The sequence below is a fragment of the Phlebotomus papatasi genome, chromosome 2, assembly GCF_024763615.1.
Source record: "Phlebotomus papatasi isolate M1 chromosome 2, Ppap_2.1, whole genome shotgun sequence".
Taxonomy (NCBI): Eukaryota; Metazoa; Arthropoda; class Insecta; order Diptera; family Psychodidae; genus Phlebotomus; species Phlebotomus papatasi.
Genome location: NC_077223.1, coordinates 23550422 through 23567899, shown reverse-complemented (window position 1 = coordinate 23567899; position 17478 = coordinate 23550422). Strand labels below are relative to the sequence as shown.

The 17478-nt window shown below is 32.8% G+C and overlaps 1 protein-coding gene across 2 annotated transcripts in view; it reads right to left on the bottom strand.

Annotated features, from left to right (window-relative positions):
• Window positions 1-1227: 1227 nt before the first annotated feature.
• Window positions 1228-17478, bottom strand: part of LOC129803144 (allatotropins-like) — a 42919-nt gene continuing 26668 nt past the window's right edge. For both annotated transcript variants that reach the window (XM_055849501.1, XM_055849502.1), the window contains exons 2-4: window positions 4007-4218; window positions 3728-3836; window positions 1228-1910 (exon numbers count right to left, since the gene is read on the bottom strand). In XM_055849501.1, the coding sequence (XP_055705476.1) occupies window positions 1745-1910; window positions 3728-3836; window positions 4007-4217 (486 nt within the window). In that variant the 5' untranslated portion in view covers window position 4218 and the 3' untranslated portion in view covers window positions 1228-1744. The remainder of the gene's footprint in view (window positions 1911-3727; window positions 3837-4006; window positions 4219-17478) is intronic.

Genomic DNA, 17478 nt, shown 5'->3' with positions numbered 1-17478 from the left:
CGCGACCCGCGAAGATCCGCGAAAAAAATCGCGGATCGCGAATTGTATATGTCACTTTACAAATCTTCGAATATAGACTCACTATGTAGAGAGAGAGAGACATAAAGGGAGAGTGAGAGAGTGCTATATATGGGGAAAGCTTGTCCGACGCCGCTTCTCCCGTTTTTTTCCCGACAAGCAAATTTTCTTAAAATTGAAATCTTTAAAGTGAAATATCTCGAGAAGTGTTCGACGAATGTCTTAAAATTTTGTTTTTAAATTGGTCTAAATTTTCTGGACTACAACATAAACATAAAAAATTCAAAATCGCATACCTAGATTTCGAGATAAACCACAAAACGTGATTTTTAACCGGTTTAGAATCGATTTTTCAAAAAACTCACAGAAATCGTCGTACGCACGCTTAGATATATTTAAAAAAAATTATGAAGATATCTCTATCTAAACCAGAGATATTGCGTACTACGGACGGCCGGACCCGAAAATGCCGGCTTAAGATTTCCGGCATCAGGGATGTTCAAAACATATAACCTGTGAATTTCAGCTCAATCGGAGCACTTTGAGAAAATCGAGGATTACAATAGGTGTGATTAGAAGGAATCACACCTAAAAAACAATCAAAATGACACGAAGACTGCCCAGAATGAATAAAATGATTGATTTCTGTGAATTAGGCGAAATTGATAAAGAAGCAGACTTCAACAGTGATGATGAGTTCTCTAAATCGACCTTTAATGCCCCAGATCGTGAAATAAGGCCATAAGATGAGCAATGAATTTCAAAGGACCTTCGAATTATATAAGAAAGTGACGTTTTCATACCTGACCTGTGACCTATTCCGTTAAAAATCAGTCTCATTGACACACCTTCAGCTTCATTAATGTCTAATTCTAAAAATTTCAAACATTTTTTTCCAAAAAATTATCATTTTTTAGATGATTTATAGAACATTCATCCATAAAAACGTTTAAAATTAATTTATTTTACTATTTGTTCACTATTCAATAAAAATATTTCAGTCTTTTGATGCATTAATTAAACAGAAATGACCATCTCCAGGCGGTCTTTACCCTTTCTCACCTGAGTAGGAATTCTGAGGTTGAGAGTTTATCACGTAATAGACGTTTGTTCGAAACTGCCCTACCCTCTGCTCTGTTGTTTAGTTGATTCTTCAGAAATGGGAAAACAGTCCAAATTCCAGGAAGAAAAAAATCATTCAAAGATCAATTAGGGCTAAACATTTTCGTGTTTATTTGCCAAACTATATATTTTTATTTATAATTATATTTGATGTATATATCAACAAAGTTTAATTTTCTCCCGATGGCTTCAAAGTACCTTTCTTCCCGCACAAAATGACGATTATTTCCCTTAGTACAACATCCTCCAGCCATGAACGTTGCACTTGTGAAAATACTTCACAACTCTTCATTTGAAAAATTGAAATATATGGTTGTTTGCACGAGAATTTCACAGAAAGATTGTGTGGATGTGGTGCAATTATTTGTAGATAATCGCATTAAAATTGTGTTTAACAATTTTATCTCATTAGCTAACTGTAGTGATTATTTAACTAACATATTGTATTGCTAATAGACTTTTAATTTATTTCCAACGAAGAGTTTAATTTGTTTTCAATACGACTCTTTTATACATTTACATTTGGTTTAGTAGAAAGAAAACTCTTTTAGATTTTCCAAGGGTGGATGATGGGGGATGACGAACTCATCCACGTCGCTGGGTCTCAATACACGTTGCTGTCTAATTGATGAGGTGGCACTGTTGCACCTGCCAGGAGTTCGTGAGCTGTTAGAATTCCATCCTTGTCTGTGTCCACAAAGCGCCTCAGAATTGATTTAGCCAGAATGGGATTATTCACCAACTCATTGACGAACCAATCTATGGGAAAGCTGCGAAGAATTGAATGGAAGTGTCAGTTTTTTCTTTGCTCAGCAAGAGTGTAGGGGAAGGTTTCGTACCTTCGTAACGTCGCAGGTTCGTAAATGTTGATTTTTTTCCAAGTTACTAAATAAATATCATCCATGGTCATATATTCTTATAGCTAATCCCACATCTCACATTTCCGGACAACCTTGGGAGCCTAGGCCTTTTTTCGTGGGTTCTAGAAGCAAAAATAAAAAATGGGCCTAAAATCGCAATTCTGATGTGTATTATTTTATGCATTTTTTCACGCTTCAAGAGTCTTTTCGAAGAAAAACAACATTCCAAGTTATATAAGGTTTATCAGGGTTAATATTTACCGTGAAAATCTTTCGCTAGAAGGGGATGGAATTGTGGGCGGAGGAAAATTCACAAAGATTGCCTCCTCTGCAGGTTCGTAAAAATATCAGTCAAAATCATTGACTACCAACTCTGTGAATTCCAGACTGTTTTGGGACACACTGTGCACGACGCTCTGGATATTTTGACCCATCCAGAGATTCCACTGAACAAGTTGACAAGAAAATTGTGATATTACAACGAGTAGAACATTTTTCAAGAAAATCTCGAAGAAAAACACGCACTTCCACAGCAAAGTGAGACTTCATCAGATGTTTTTGTTTCGCTTCTGTCAAATCGAACATTAAGCCTAAATCTGCTTATGGTAAGTGTGATTCTTTCATTGTCCATACGGTGCGTTTTAAGCATTTTTCATACAATTTGCTTTGTTTTCAAGCGGAGTTTTCCTCATTTAACTTTAAATTAATCACTGGTATTTCTAAGAATCTCTGATGTTCAAAAAATGTTCTGTAAGACAGATTCGAAGTATTAGAGAAATTACGAGGATTACAATAGGTGTGATTTCTTCTTTCTGATTTGTGCAGTGATGAAACTAGACTGTTTAAGGTAGATGTGATTCTTTTGTTGCCACTTCGATGTATTTCGAGTATTTTTCATAAAATTTTCCTTGTTTTAAAGTGAAACTTTCCACATTTCATTTTAAATTGATGGCTGGTCATTTTTGAAATTAGTTGTGTCCGAAATATGTTCTGTAAGACTGTTTGGAGGTGTCAGGGAAAATCCGAGGATTACAATAGGTGTGATTATAAGAGAATCACACCTAACCGAGCTCTGAACTGACTGTCAGAATGCAGGGAAAAAATGGTTTTCCGAGTGTCAAAAAACATGTGTTAGAAAAATAGCTTAAAAGTGATTTTTAATGCGTGATACCTCCTACAAATGGTGAAAACAAGTAGATGAAAGTTCCACCTAAGTAGTGATGCCCAAATTTTTATTTCCGGTGTAACATTTCCGGGGAAAATGAGGCCTACAGAGGTTGGAAGAAATGGTACGAAGCATTCCGGTACCGGATACATTCGTAAAAAATGCTACTACATTTTCATTTTCCTGTAGAGGAAAATCCAAGGACTTCCAGGAATTTTGTGAGGCAGAATTATGAACCCAATAAGTGAGAGATTTTTTTGACATAGTGATATAATTGATTCGGTTTGTGTGGCATTCAGTAAAAAATCTTCAATCTTGGATTCCTTTTTTAGTACGAAGGTTCAAAACCTTCCCCTACTCATTTATCTTTTATAGCGCTTAAGGGTATAAAACTTTTCTTCCCAGATTTTGCGTCTTAAGTGCCTCACTGACATTTTTTTTTGGTTTGATTTGGGATCAGAAATTTTGATTATTTGCTATCTATTTTAAAATTTAATATTTGGCCACTTTTGCGAGACAGCAGAAATATTCATTCATAATTAATTTTAATATCATTAATTACCTTTCAATGGAATTATCAGAGACAATTTGCTCAAATGGATCAGTATTTTCTGGTGTCATTTCATCCAGGAAGTGTGTTTCTCTCTTGCCGTAATTCCATGGAGCGGAGTCTGAAAATATTGTAAAAATTCTGTTATTAAATTACTTTCAATCATCATTAAATAAAATTGCCTTACATATTATAAATTATTCTCATTCTTTTTTTCCTTTTTATAATCTACCTTCAGTTCAAAATTGCACTTTTGATTAAAGTTACTTAATAAAGGTGAAGTAGACTTACCATCTTTAATTTTTATCATTTGGGCTCTTTTGCCAAAGCCACGTGCAGTCATCATTTCTGTATTTCGAAAGGGAGCCCGGATTGACCGTGGAATTTTAGCGGCTCTAGCAGCCATCAGACCAATTGACCTAGCAGGACCACAATGTGATGTATGTAGGAATACAGCAGCTGATACCAGGACGAAGAATAGCATCCGACACACTGACGTCATTCTGCAAAGGACAAGATGTGTTACTGAAGAACTGAAGAGTTTCCCAAGCCAAATCAGCCTTGATTAAAGTCTCTTGAGTAGATTTTAGTTGTGCTCAAATATTTGATCCATTTACATCCTTCTAGGAAAAGGTGATTCTCATCAGACTTTCATTTCAGAGACAAGAAACATTGTTTGAAAACTTCTTTCAACTTATTAAACATCCGCCCAATTAAATGAAGACTCTGAGCATAAAAAAGGACTTTTTATTACGAAACTTTTCCTAACATTGATTCATGTGTCCACTCAGGAAGGAAAGTATTGTCCTTTGATGTTGCAACAAATTCAAATACTCCGTTGCAGTTGATGAACAAAGTTATCAATTCAATTTAGAGAACACTGTAGAGTTCTGACATAATTTTCCCCAAAAAGCACGTGCTCCCCTTACTACGGCTAAAATCATCTGAAAGGGATACCCTCTCTATATCGTTAACCACAGAAAAGCCCTAAATAAAATGCTTCAAGATGTAATTGTCATCATTTTTCTTCATGTCCCACCTTTATATGAGGAGATATGTGTGAGTTTTGACTTTTTTATCACAGCAGGATGATTCTTTTCCACCCACTCTTCCGGCGACAGGAAGAACGGAAAGAGTCACACTGGGTGCAAAAAGGAAAATATCAATTTGTCTTGCGTGAGGAGCATTTTCACATAGCACAGAATTTTTTCTTACCAATTTGTGGCTATTAAGCTGATGACATGGGCATCGAGATGAAAAATTACATTTTACTTAAATGCAAGAAAATTCACTCGTAAATTGAATGTCCTGTTAGTTAAATGAGAGAAGCAAAAGCTTCTTAATTTTTTTTTACTCATCAAGAGAATCACAACTTAATTAAATTACTATTACCAAGAGAATATTAAACTGACCCGTAAGATTTCGTAAGACTTGATTGAGTAGAACATAAAAATTAAGATATTTTAGTAATTTATTAAGACTTTTTAAAATTTCAAAGCCAAGACCTATTTTGACCAGTATCATATGTTGAAAATCCTTAGAAAACTAAAAACATCCACAAAAAGATACCAAAATCATCAATCTATAAAATTAATATCTGACAAATACTGAGGAAAAACAATCAATAACAAAGACGGGAACCTTATGCCTAATGCTCAACGCACAATAAATTTTGTTTTGTAAACATGTTTTTCACATTTCAGTGAGAGTGAATGAAAGCTAGATCTAGTCATCTCGCGCACTCTCTTAGGAAATTTTGAAAATTTACAAATAAAAGTTATTGTGCGCTAGGCATAACGCACAATAACTTTTGTTTTGTAAACATATTTTCGAAACTGCTTGTGAGAGTGAGCGAGATGACTGATTTAGATCTTACTCACTTTCACTGAAATGTAAAAAACATGTTTACAAAACAAAAGTTATTCTGCGTTGAGCATTATGCCCAACGCACAATCACTTTTGTTTTGTAAACATGTTTTTCACATTTCAGTGAGAGTGAATGAAATCTAGATCTAGTCATCTCGCTCTCTCTCATAGAAAATTTTGAAAACATGTTTACAAACAAAAGTTATTGTGCGTTGAGCATTACATATTACTAGCCGTAGGGGAGACTGGGGAAAAACTTGTCATAACGCATATTTAATTCTTTCACGAGCTCTGAGAAAACTTAAACGTTTTATAATGAGCATATTCTTATACACTGAGAGAAATCCGAAAAAGTTAAAATAACATTCCGGAAATGTTAATTTTACCCTGCAGTATTGATCCGAAATCGGTATAAATATTATGCTCTTTAGGTGTATTAGGGGTTAAAGTTACCCTTCTTCATGTTATTTCTACCCATAAAAGTGAGTAAAATTAACATTAAAAAATGTTGATATATTTTTACACCTAAAAAGTGTTAAAGTTATGAGGAAAAAAAGTTAATTGCACCCCCATTTTTTTCTGAGTGTAGGAAATTTACTGCTCTACAACATTGCAGAAGACTATTAAGAAATGTGATTTTCGAATCATTTTCTAAAAGTCGATTTTGTGGAGATTCTCAAAATTGCTGGGGCAAATTTTGTCAGTCTTCGGATAATTTGTGACGTTTTACTCTCGCAAACGTTAAAAATATCAAATACACATATTTTTATAGGAAATTTATTCCTCTACAACTTTGTCGCAGATAATTTTTTTCTATCTTAACGAGAAATGTGCTTAAATTGCGCTAATCGGTATTGATATTTTCTGTAAGCCAAATATTCCAAAAATGGGGCTCAAAATTTCTTTATTTTATATTTTACATAATCCTTTCTCGAATCCCTTGAAACTTTGTAAGTTTAAAAAGGTTCATGAAAGCTATCTATAATAAAAATTTCAAGCCTCAGTGTCTTTTATTTTAGAAAATAATGAATATTGAAATTGTCGTTTTGACAAATTTTGCCCCAGTCTCCCCTACTGCTGTGATTGTTGTGAACCGCTTGCATTTAAAATAGCGATAAACGATGGCAAAAAAAATTTGCAGTAGCTTTCGATTATCGCAGAAATATCCCATCTTCAGAGAGAACTTTATTGAAAAGAAAAAATATCAGAGAATGAAAAATAAAACCCTTTGGACAAATTTGGAAAAGAAAAAACTCCTGAATATATAATTTTAACTTATGAAGGGGTCATCAAAAACCGAAAGTCTACATCTCTTACTATTTGAGCATTAGACCGGTGAGAATTTTGAAAAAAAAAACGGATTATATAGTACAACTCCAATAGTGTAAATGTAAATGCATAAAACTTTAAACTCTATTGACAAAATATGTACAAGGGAAATGTCCAAACATTTTTAATTACTTTTGTTAGTAAAGAACCTAAGCTATATCTGACAAGCGAGAGAGTAACTACAATAACCATTAACTTAGAAAACTGCATTATAATAAAAACTAAATGCCTTGAAACTATTGGAGTTGCACTGTATATTTCTTTGTTTCAGTTTGAACAATAAAATTTTTAAAATTGTAATTATTAGGTAACTGGTTAAAATTTCATTGTGAGAATTATTCAGAAAGTAGATTTTCTGCTGCATAATGTAAATATCCCGAACTTAAATTCCCTCTTGGTCACCAAACCAAATTACATTCAGTGAGCATCAGTGCGCTTAATTCTACAGAAAATGAATCTGACAAATCCAACATTGTATAAAGAAAAAAAAGATCGCATGTCTAGAAATCTTGCTCGTGCGAAAGCTTAGTTTCTCAATAATATGTAATACCGAATTATTATTCACGACGTAAAAAGTCTGCTTCTTTGTGAAATATAAGAAAACAACGAAATTAGTGTTATCGAATAAAATTCTGCCACATGTCATTATTTAGAAATACTGTAGCAGATTGGAAAATATTGTGGTAAAAGTGATCCGTAAAAATCAATTTTTGCAAACCTTAATGAAAATTAGAATTTTGTAATTGATTTATGATTGTTCTAAAGCATTTAGCGTTAAATGAATCCTAAGATGGTTCTGGTAATTTTGATTTGAATTCTGAAAGTGCGAGAGGGGTCGTTTTTTTGTCGATAAAGTTCGAAATATCAGGAAATTGTTTCCTAAATGTTCATTAGCAAAAGAACACAAAAATGATCTTTCAGTGTTTTTTAAGTGCTTAAAAACGGTAAGTATATAGTTGTTATAATATTTTTTGATAATGTTTTCAGAAAAATATTACAAATGTTTCGTAGAATTATAAAATTTCAAGATTTTAAATTTTAAAATACTATTAAAAACTGTTATACTAAAAACGACATATTCTAAAGGGATATAATGATCTGTTAATACTCTGAAATTTAGCGCTATAAAAGACATTTATTTCGTATAAAAAAATACAAAATTGTTCAATTGAGAAATATCTCATTATCTTATTTTCCCTATGATAATTTTAGTGTTAAAATTCCATTGTAAAGTTCTTGCCCGATTATATTTTTATGTTTCAATGCCCTAAGAAGAGTTTAAAATAATTTTAATCAATTGTATTGCAAGTTTCAAATAAACACATTTTATCTTTCTCAGAAATTGCCACATATTTATCTTGAAATTGCCCCGTAATGGGGGACATACACATCCTGCCATTCAAGTAAAATCGTCTTCTCCACAATAGACAAATGAATTTAAAAGATTTAAGTTTTACTTCTGTTTATAATTTTTTTTGTAAAATAATCACAAAATCCATTTTGAAATTTAGGCATGAAACTGCTCCATCCTCTTAGATCCTGAAGATCTCTAATTTTTGTCACAAAGAACACAAGCAATTGCAAAGATTTTTCATTATTTCATTATTGCCCTTCGAAGTCAATATTTTTGCAAAAATATTGCTAATTAATAAACCTTAGGTCTAATGCTCTAAAATTTTAAATTTGTCAAATTATTTTGAAATTTGACCAGCTTTATTTAGACCTGGGATACAAAAGTTATCAAAAAAATCGCCACCTCTTTCGCTAATGAAATTTAAATAGAATTTCAAAAAAAAACTGAAATGTGGATAGCACTTAAGATTCAGTATTTTTAGTAATGTATTTTTTATTATATATTGAAATTTTACTTGAATGAACGAGCTTTTAATATGGTGATAAGAACCAAAAATGGGTCATTTTTTTTTAAATATAGCAGAAGGATTTCGGAATTTTTAGCGTCTAGGTCTCTTTCAATGGTGAAGTATTAGATTATCCTTTATTATTTAATTAAACAACTTATATGTAGCAAATATGCAGATTCTTCATTTTGGAATATAGGGAATTCGAATAAAAACACGTGAAAGTAATAGAGAGCAAGTAGATGAGTAAATGGCTAATACAGTTGGGCAGGCTGATATTAAATTTAATCTCGTTCTGGTATTAAATCTACCTCAAAAGCAAATAATTAACAAGTTCATAATGCCTCAATATTTGGGTGTTAAACAAAATACAAAAGCCCTCACCTTTACACACTAATATTTAACATCTTTCCATACAAACATCCCGGGATATCCGGTATAGGTATAAGCAGGAATATTCTTATACCATGTTCAGCACATAAACTTCATAAAACCTTTAATTGGATTAAGTGAGATTTTCCTGTGTTTCTTCGAGGGGGAATGGAATGCATGGGGGGTGTTTGATTTGCAATGTTTAGGTGGGAGTTTCATCTGCTTTTAAACTTATATAGAATAAAAGTTAAAATGGAAGTAATTAAAACTTGCCACCAACAAATATCCAGGTTAATGTAAAAAAACACAAAATTTATTTACTTTTAATCTGTTTGGTATGAATGCGATGGTGAAAATTACTTATGCATTTTAATTGCAATTTAATTACCATTTAGCGTATAATATCCGAAAATTGTGTAAACAAATTGTACTCATCTGTTAATTTGTGCGTAAACAATTAAGATGAAAATGATAGAGAATCAAAGTTCTATAATAACGATAAATCAAGATACGAATTTAGGGCATCAATTTATCTCAATGATTGCCCTAGGATACTTCGCAGGAAATATCCGGATGTGTGCTTAAAGCTTATCAAATAAATCACAGGACGGGATTTCAATTCGCCTGTTAAGGCAAGACACACGCACAGTATTTTATGAAATAAAAGGAGAAAGTGGATGTGCAACAATAGAGAAGCTTAAAAGGTCACAAGAGTAATTTCTAGGACTTTTTTTTCTTCCTCCATTGAACATAGAATTTCTTGTTTACTCACTATAATTTTATTACAGATTTGAGCGAAAGTAAGTTTTTTTTCTTCTACGGAAATTTCCTCGCGTCACAAAATAATTGGGAGCGCGGAATATTGAAATTTGAAAGACAAAGCTGAATCAAGGATTTAAATAATAATTTTAAATTAAATTTAGTCTTTCTTAAGACTCATAATGATGCTTTATTTGATGTGAATTCATGCAAATTATAATTTGATATTTAATTCCTAGCTCATTTCCACAGATTGCAATTTTCTACCTGCGGACATTGTGTATTTGCTATGGGTGAATTAAATAAAGGTGAAGGAGGACATTGACGATGAAGACAGATACCTTCTAATCTTTGCTGACCATTTGTCACATTGAAAGCATAATATTATTTTCCTACCTTCTCGAGCTTCCTTTTTCCCTCAAATTGACTTTGGGAACAATACGACAATTTGTTCAGTCTTTCTTTTATCATAAAACATTTTTTTGTACTTTTTTTTCTTGGAATGGCACTTTTCCTTTAATCTCGAGCAATGTAATTAAATACATAATAGAGGTTATAAAAATTAGCAATCTAACATTTATTGCCAAAATTCAAAGAGAGTGAACAATACGAGTTGTCCAATTATAACTAGAGTTCTTAGGGGTTTGAGATCTTATACAGGGCAGACTGGGGGCTTAGCCTAGCTCTCAAAGAAAGGTCTCGAAATCCCAAAGATAAAGCAATTTTTACTGATTTTTCAGTGCCATATGAATTATGTATTCTTCAGTAACATCCAATCCTAAAATAGAATTTTCCCAAAGATGTGGATGATAAGAAATTAGCAGAATTGAGCCATATAGCTTAACCTGAGGTCTGAAGACCATATTATACTTATCTACATATTATGTGCTCTTTTTTGACCTAGAGTTGTGTATTAAGGGCAATTGATCCAACAGCTTGGGAAAAATCACAGAAAATGCCTGTATATTTGGGAACTAGACTAAATCTATAGAGGAATGTAAGTAGCCTTCGCACATTTTTTCGTGCTTCATATTCAGGACCTTTTTCTGACTAAACTGTAAAATGGGCAGTGAATTGCACTACACCAAAAAGTTCTCTGACCTTTAGGTTTCTATGCATGCCTAGTTCACTATCACAGAATTGTTGGTTTTTTTCTCGAAATAAATTTTATCTACGATTAAAAATTATTTTCGGATTGTTATACTGTACCCCCGTGAGTCCGCGGAAACTATTAAAGCACTAAAAGAAGATCTTTAAAACGCTTTTTTTTACATTTTCTGGGGCACTGTTTTTTCTTCCAAATAAATATCGAAAAATCGACTATGAACATGTTCACACGGTTCACATTTTCAATAACCGTCGTCTCATGGAGATGGGAAGGAGACTATATGCCTGTCGAAAAGGAAATGACCACGAATGTCTCACTGTGGCTTATGAGGCTTTAGTGAGGTTATGACTTTCAAGCTGGAGTTGTCTGATGAATGTGCGAACGCTCACAAATTCAGTGTTTGAAACCACACACAGTGTAGTACTTGCGAATTTTAAACCACCGTTAAAATAATTTCCCTCCGATGCAAAAAATTATTACGTAAATATCATCTCAAGTATACTCTTCATCCACTATGTAAGTGATTTTTTTTAGAAATGAGTTTAACTATGAGAAATCAAATGAAATGTGCGCCATCAAAATTACCCATTTTGTGCCAATTTTCTATTTGTGATTCTAGCACCTAGGAAAGAAGGACTTGGCAGCCTATTTTTACATTAATTAATGAAGATAAGGTTTATAAATATTTAACTTATGGCTAAGAAATGCGGAACCAACTCTTTGGAAATAAAGAGAAAATTCGCATCGTTCGAAAGCTCACACGTGCGAAAACCTGCCTACATTCCCCTAGTCCGAAAGCCACTTTGGTGCAAGAAAAAGAGTGTGATGCATGTGAAGTCATTTGCGTGAGGAAAGACCATACCAGGGATTTATTCATCTTCTGGTAGATTTTGCCGGTTCAACACTTATATATTTTTTAGATCACATGATAAATGTTCAAATCGCATTTGAACGATTTGAACATTTCTTAAAATTATTTCGAGAAAGGGAATTGAAGAAAGAACCCATTTAGAGATTCCATGAATCACGATGAAGTAATTAAAAAATCTTTAAACAGGCTTTCTCTGACGATTGTGAACAATATTTGTGAAGCAGTTAATCCATTGACCCAAATATGTGCTTCATAGGGTGGAAGGAACACCTCTTCGACAGGGAAACCCTGTTGGCACTTTTGCCATAGTGATGAAATTTACTTAATGTAGGGTAAAGGCTCATAATTTTCTCGAGTCTGCTTATAAGCATCGATGTTCCAAGTTTGAAGTGCGATATTTTCAATACTAATTGCCTTTTTTGTTACTCTCTTTTCAGAAGGGTTGTTAAGAAACTTGGCAGGGGTTTATTATCTTTGTTCCTACTAAAATTAGTCTTAATACATTTAAAAATGAATTGATATGCAGAGGTGATTTTGACTTTTATTTTGGACAACTTGGTTGTTAATTTGGACAACTTGGCTGTAAATTTGGAAAGGAAATCCGCCTCAACAGGAAGCCCATTGTTCTTCTTTTCATGAACCAATCTTACCAAGTCCTCTTCCTGTTCATATAAGGGAACCGTAGAATGTCACAAGAAGCCCGAAAACTTTCCATATCATTCATTAAAGTGAGTTGACTTCGGTACTCCAAGTACGTGCGGATTCGCTCATTCCCTGGCCTTTACGGGAGCCTTTCAAGGTATTTCTCGCTTCACCTCTTTCGTAGAGATGATGCTCCTTTGTTTCTCCAGGCATTTGTCCAACCTAGTCACCACAAAAGCTAAAAATTCACGAAATTTCTAGAGAAAAACACCTGTCCAAAATAAGGAGTATCACCTCACTGGTGAATATCTTAGAAAATTTCCCATTTTTCACACGAAAAATCTAATTCACAAGGCAAATCTCACTTCAGGTCAAAAGTACAAATCACCACTAACGTGAATCAACACAATATTCAATGAATATTCAATAATATCGCTCAAAAAAACCGAAGAAACATTGTTAGTACTTCACCACAGCTAAATAAGACTGAAGTAAACACGAAGTTCTGTCATATTTCTCGTAAGCAATTGCTCACACTGAACTTTCAACAAAGCAATTTCAACTCAAATCATATTCAAAATTTAACGTATTTAGTGTTAAAATCTTCCATAAAGAAAAAATATTTAGATAGAATTCATTATTCATCAAATATTGGAATAAAAATCCATAATTTTAGTCAATTTATTTTTAGTGTCCAATTTTATCCTCAAAGTGTCCAAAATAAGAAACTGGACAAAATTATGATCCTTTCCCCTAGATCTTTTTTGTCCTATTTTTAAATGAAACTGAGCCTTATCATAATGTAATTTAGTTCCATTTGGTTTGCGAAGCCGAATTATAATACGGAAAGATTCAACTCCATTTAAATATAGGATAAAAATCCTGTTTTCAATGGTTCTCTACTACCCCCTAAATGCTAAACAATTGATGATAACGACTTTTGATGAAAGAATGATATCGATTTGATAGGTCGAATATTTCGACCCTTGGTTTGGGTCTTCTTCAGTTGGCTGAGATGTTGATTTATTTCAGAAAATTTTTAATTCAAATTATTTTTTTAATTTAAAAAGAACGTGTTTTATGCACAGGAAGAACTGTGACCACATAGAACACCGTCAGATGCATAATTTTATTCAAAGTTTATGGATAACAGCTAGGGTAAAGTGATACAAGTTGGACATAGTGTTACAAGTTTGACAATTCGCCGGTACAAGTTGGACAGGGATTTTTTTCTTGATAAATACAGTACTAAATTTTTTTTAAGCACAAGGAACCAAATTATAAAACTAGATAAAACTATAAAATGAGAAAAAAGCCCTGTCCAACTTGTACCATTGTCCAACTAGTACCATGGTCTAACTTGTAGCACTTTACCCTATCTAGAGTCAAAATACAGTGAAATATCACGTTTCACTTCCCAAAATATTTATAAACTTTACTTAATGACTTGTTTTCAGAAGTTGAACATAAATAAACCAAGAATCAATTGAGAGAGATTAATTGAATTGCACTAAGTTTTACAAGAAAACGATAAACATTTAATTTAGGAACATATTACACTTAATATCCATGTATGAACTGTTTTCGGTAAATTTACCAATTTCGCAGGCGTTATGTGGAACTGTGGGAGGGTAATTGAATTGGAAGATATGTGAAATCTCATATCGAAGACTTAACTACGAATGGAGCTTTTAGTTGTGTACCATTGTAACCACTTAGCCTTAATATTTACCCACCGTGTGCAGGTGGCAAATGAAGATTAAAATAGTGCCATTAGTTCACATGTTGGTCATATTTGTACCAAGTTGTTCCTTTTCTCACATTTCCACAATCTCCGTGGCATTCATATAAATTCCCATTTCTCTTACTTTCTCCATTAAAAATATACACGTCTATCTATAATTTTTTCACTTATCCCTTTTTCCTTTACGCTTCTTCAACATTAACTTTCACCCACTATTGTGACTTATGTCGGGGATAAAAATATGTAACATATCCTTTTTTTCGTCTCATCGTGTCACCAGGTGATATATCTTGAGATATTAAAATACAATAAATATCACTAAAAGTGGCAAGTGAAAATATTGAATTCATAAATTCTACTTTTCCTTTATTTTCCATATAAATAGCTAACAGGCGTGTAAATTGACATGTTACTTCCATTTATGCGTATTTCACACGTATTTTATGAAATATTTTGTCAATCTAAATGAATATGGAATACTTGCAAAAATTCCCCAAGAACGTTCTTCTTTTACTGTCATATCTTTCTTTTCAAAAACAGCAGAAAGTTGTCTGAATTTCAACTCTAGAAATTGCCATTCTACAAAATGCTGAAATTTTTGTATAATTGTAAAATAGAAATATTCGTTTATAGTGTCCTTTATAGGGCTTGGTTGGAAAACTTCGCTAACCACATAATTTTCAAGGGTAAACCCTTGCAGAATATTTTCTCCCAATCATGGAATTTATCGATACTAAAATACTTTAGACGGATAATCAGAAATTATTGCGAAAGAATTGTGCGAAAATTTGCAAGTTGCAAGAATTATTAAATCTCATAGCAAAATGAAAATGATGGTAAATTGAAAAGTTTTCAACGATATGGTCTTTTATTCACAAATGGTCTGAAGTATATTCAATTATCGCAAATACTTAAAAAGAAAAAAAAAATATATATATATATATAACAAAGTCGATAAATTCCAATGCCCTACACGTCTATTTTTGCCTCTCAATATAGGGAGAAGTAAGGCTACATTGATAAACACTTTTTTTCAGCATATTTCTAAAGGGAGCTACAGGTCTTACAATAATTTTAGTTAATTTTAAAAGGCAAAAAACAAACGAGCAGTAAAAAATTCTAAATGGGCAGTAAAAAATTAAAAATGAGCAGTAAAATATCTAATTATGGTCATTAAAAAAAACTTAAATCTTTACAAAATTGGGTCTAATTTATATATTTAATATTTAAAATTGTTGCAGATAGAATGAAAAGCCCTTTATTTTCCCTTTGCCAAAATTTGGACGATAATATCACTGTTTCAAATTTTTTTGTTACTGATCAATTTTAACTTTTTACTGCTCATTTATTCAATGCCATTTTAAAATTGTTCTCGAGAGCTAAATTATAAGACTTTAAAGCTCAGTTTCCTTTTTTTATTTATATATAAAAGAGATGGCAAAGCGTCCCAGCTTTGCGGAATGATCGAACTCACGAGATATAACTCGCAATGAATTATCTTTTCACATTTTGTTTGTATACCTGTTTATTACCGATTAAATTCATTCACAAATCGGAAAACAATTTTGAACTAGAAAATTGGCTAAGAAGTGTACATTTTAGAATGTTCTTGTCATTAGTAACATGCTTAAGCGCAAATAAAAAGGAATGTTCAAGAAAAATAAATCAATTACGACTGCTTGACCAATTCATTACCGATTGACACTTATATAACCGGATAAGAAATTTAAAGAGCTTTCCAAAAAATCTTAATTTAACCAAATTGGGTAAAAAACGAACCCTTCAATGTAATTGATTTTGATCTTCAATAACTCAAAATGGCGAATTTTCCGGTCATAGATATGTTTGGACAATATGTTCGTCTAGGCCACAGGTGTGCAAAAACCGTTGAAACCGAATTAACGTCAAAATAAGTTTGTTATAGTAGCATTTTGACCATTGACGAACATGTTTCATATGACGTTTATTCGGTTTCAACGGTTTTTGCTCCAGAGGTCTAGGCTACCTCTAAAACCGATGGCAGCCAAAATACCGAAAGCCAAAATCCCGAAAGCCAAAATCCCGAACGCCAAAATCCCGAAAAGTCCAAAATCCCGAATTTTCAAAATCCTAAAAGGGATGAAATTATATGGGGGAAAATGTTTAAAATAATTTTCCAAGACACAGAAGATTTCCCTTTGCCTCCAGAAAGCGCGGGTGCAATCGTGGAAGTAGCTATTACACTTTTAAGAATTCGGGATTTTGGCTTTCGGGATTTTGGCCCATTCGGGATTTTGGCTTTCGGGATTTTGGCTTTCGAGATTTTGACCGGGACCCCTGTAAAACATATCCGAAAATAAAAGAGATCTATAGTGGCGTTTTCGATATAAACGAAAAAACATCGTTTTGGGGAGGATGTAGGGTGGTTAGGGGCAAAAGGGAAAAAGCCCGTCCGAAATAATGTCCACTTCTGGGGTGTCGTCGAAGACCGAAAGTCGATATCTCTTGCCGTTTGACCTCAAGCTGTGAAACAAACTTAAGGTCAAGTAAAAAAAATTATTTCCAAAAAACGTTCATCGGTACTTAACCGAATCATTAGATATCGCTTAAATAGGCTACCTCTGAAACATATCCGAAAATAACACTGAGAGAAATCCGAAAAGGTTAAATTAACATTCCGGAAATGTTAATTTTACCCTGCATTATTGATCCGAAATCGGTGTAAATATTATGCTTTTTAGGTATATTACGGATTAAAGTTACACTTTTTCATGTTAATTTTACACTTAAAAGAGTGTAAAATTAACATTAAAAAATATTGACATATTTTTACACCTAAAAAGTGTTAAAGTTACGAGGAAAAAAAGTTAATCGCACCCCCTTTTTTTCTCAGTGAAGAGAAATGTAGTGCCGTTTTCGAAATAGATAAAAAAAACATGGTTTTGAAGGGGTGAGAGGAAAAAAGAAAAAACGTCTGGAAGTAATGTTTTTTTTTTATTGGGGATCACCGAAGACCGGAAATTTATATGCTGTAGTCTTACTGCTCAAAATAGCCCCACCTCCGCCTATTGTAAATGTGTTCATTCACAAAGTTTATACATAGATTGAAGTTCAACAAGTGAAATTGAAACTTTGCCGTATTTCGCGTATTTCTTCAAGATGACAAAAGAACGAGCACTTGAGTCCCATTTGTATTTTTGCTCAAGCAATGTTGTGTGATTCATCAATTTAAAT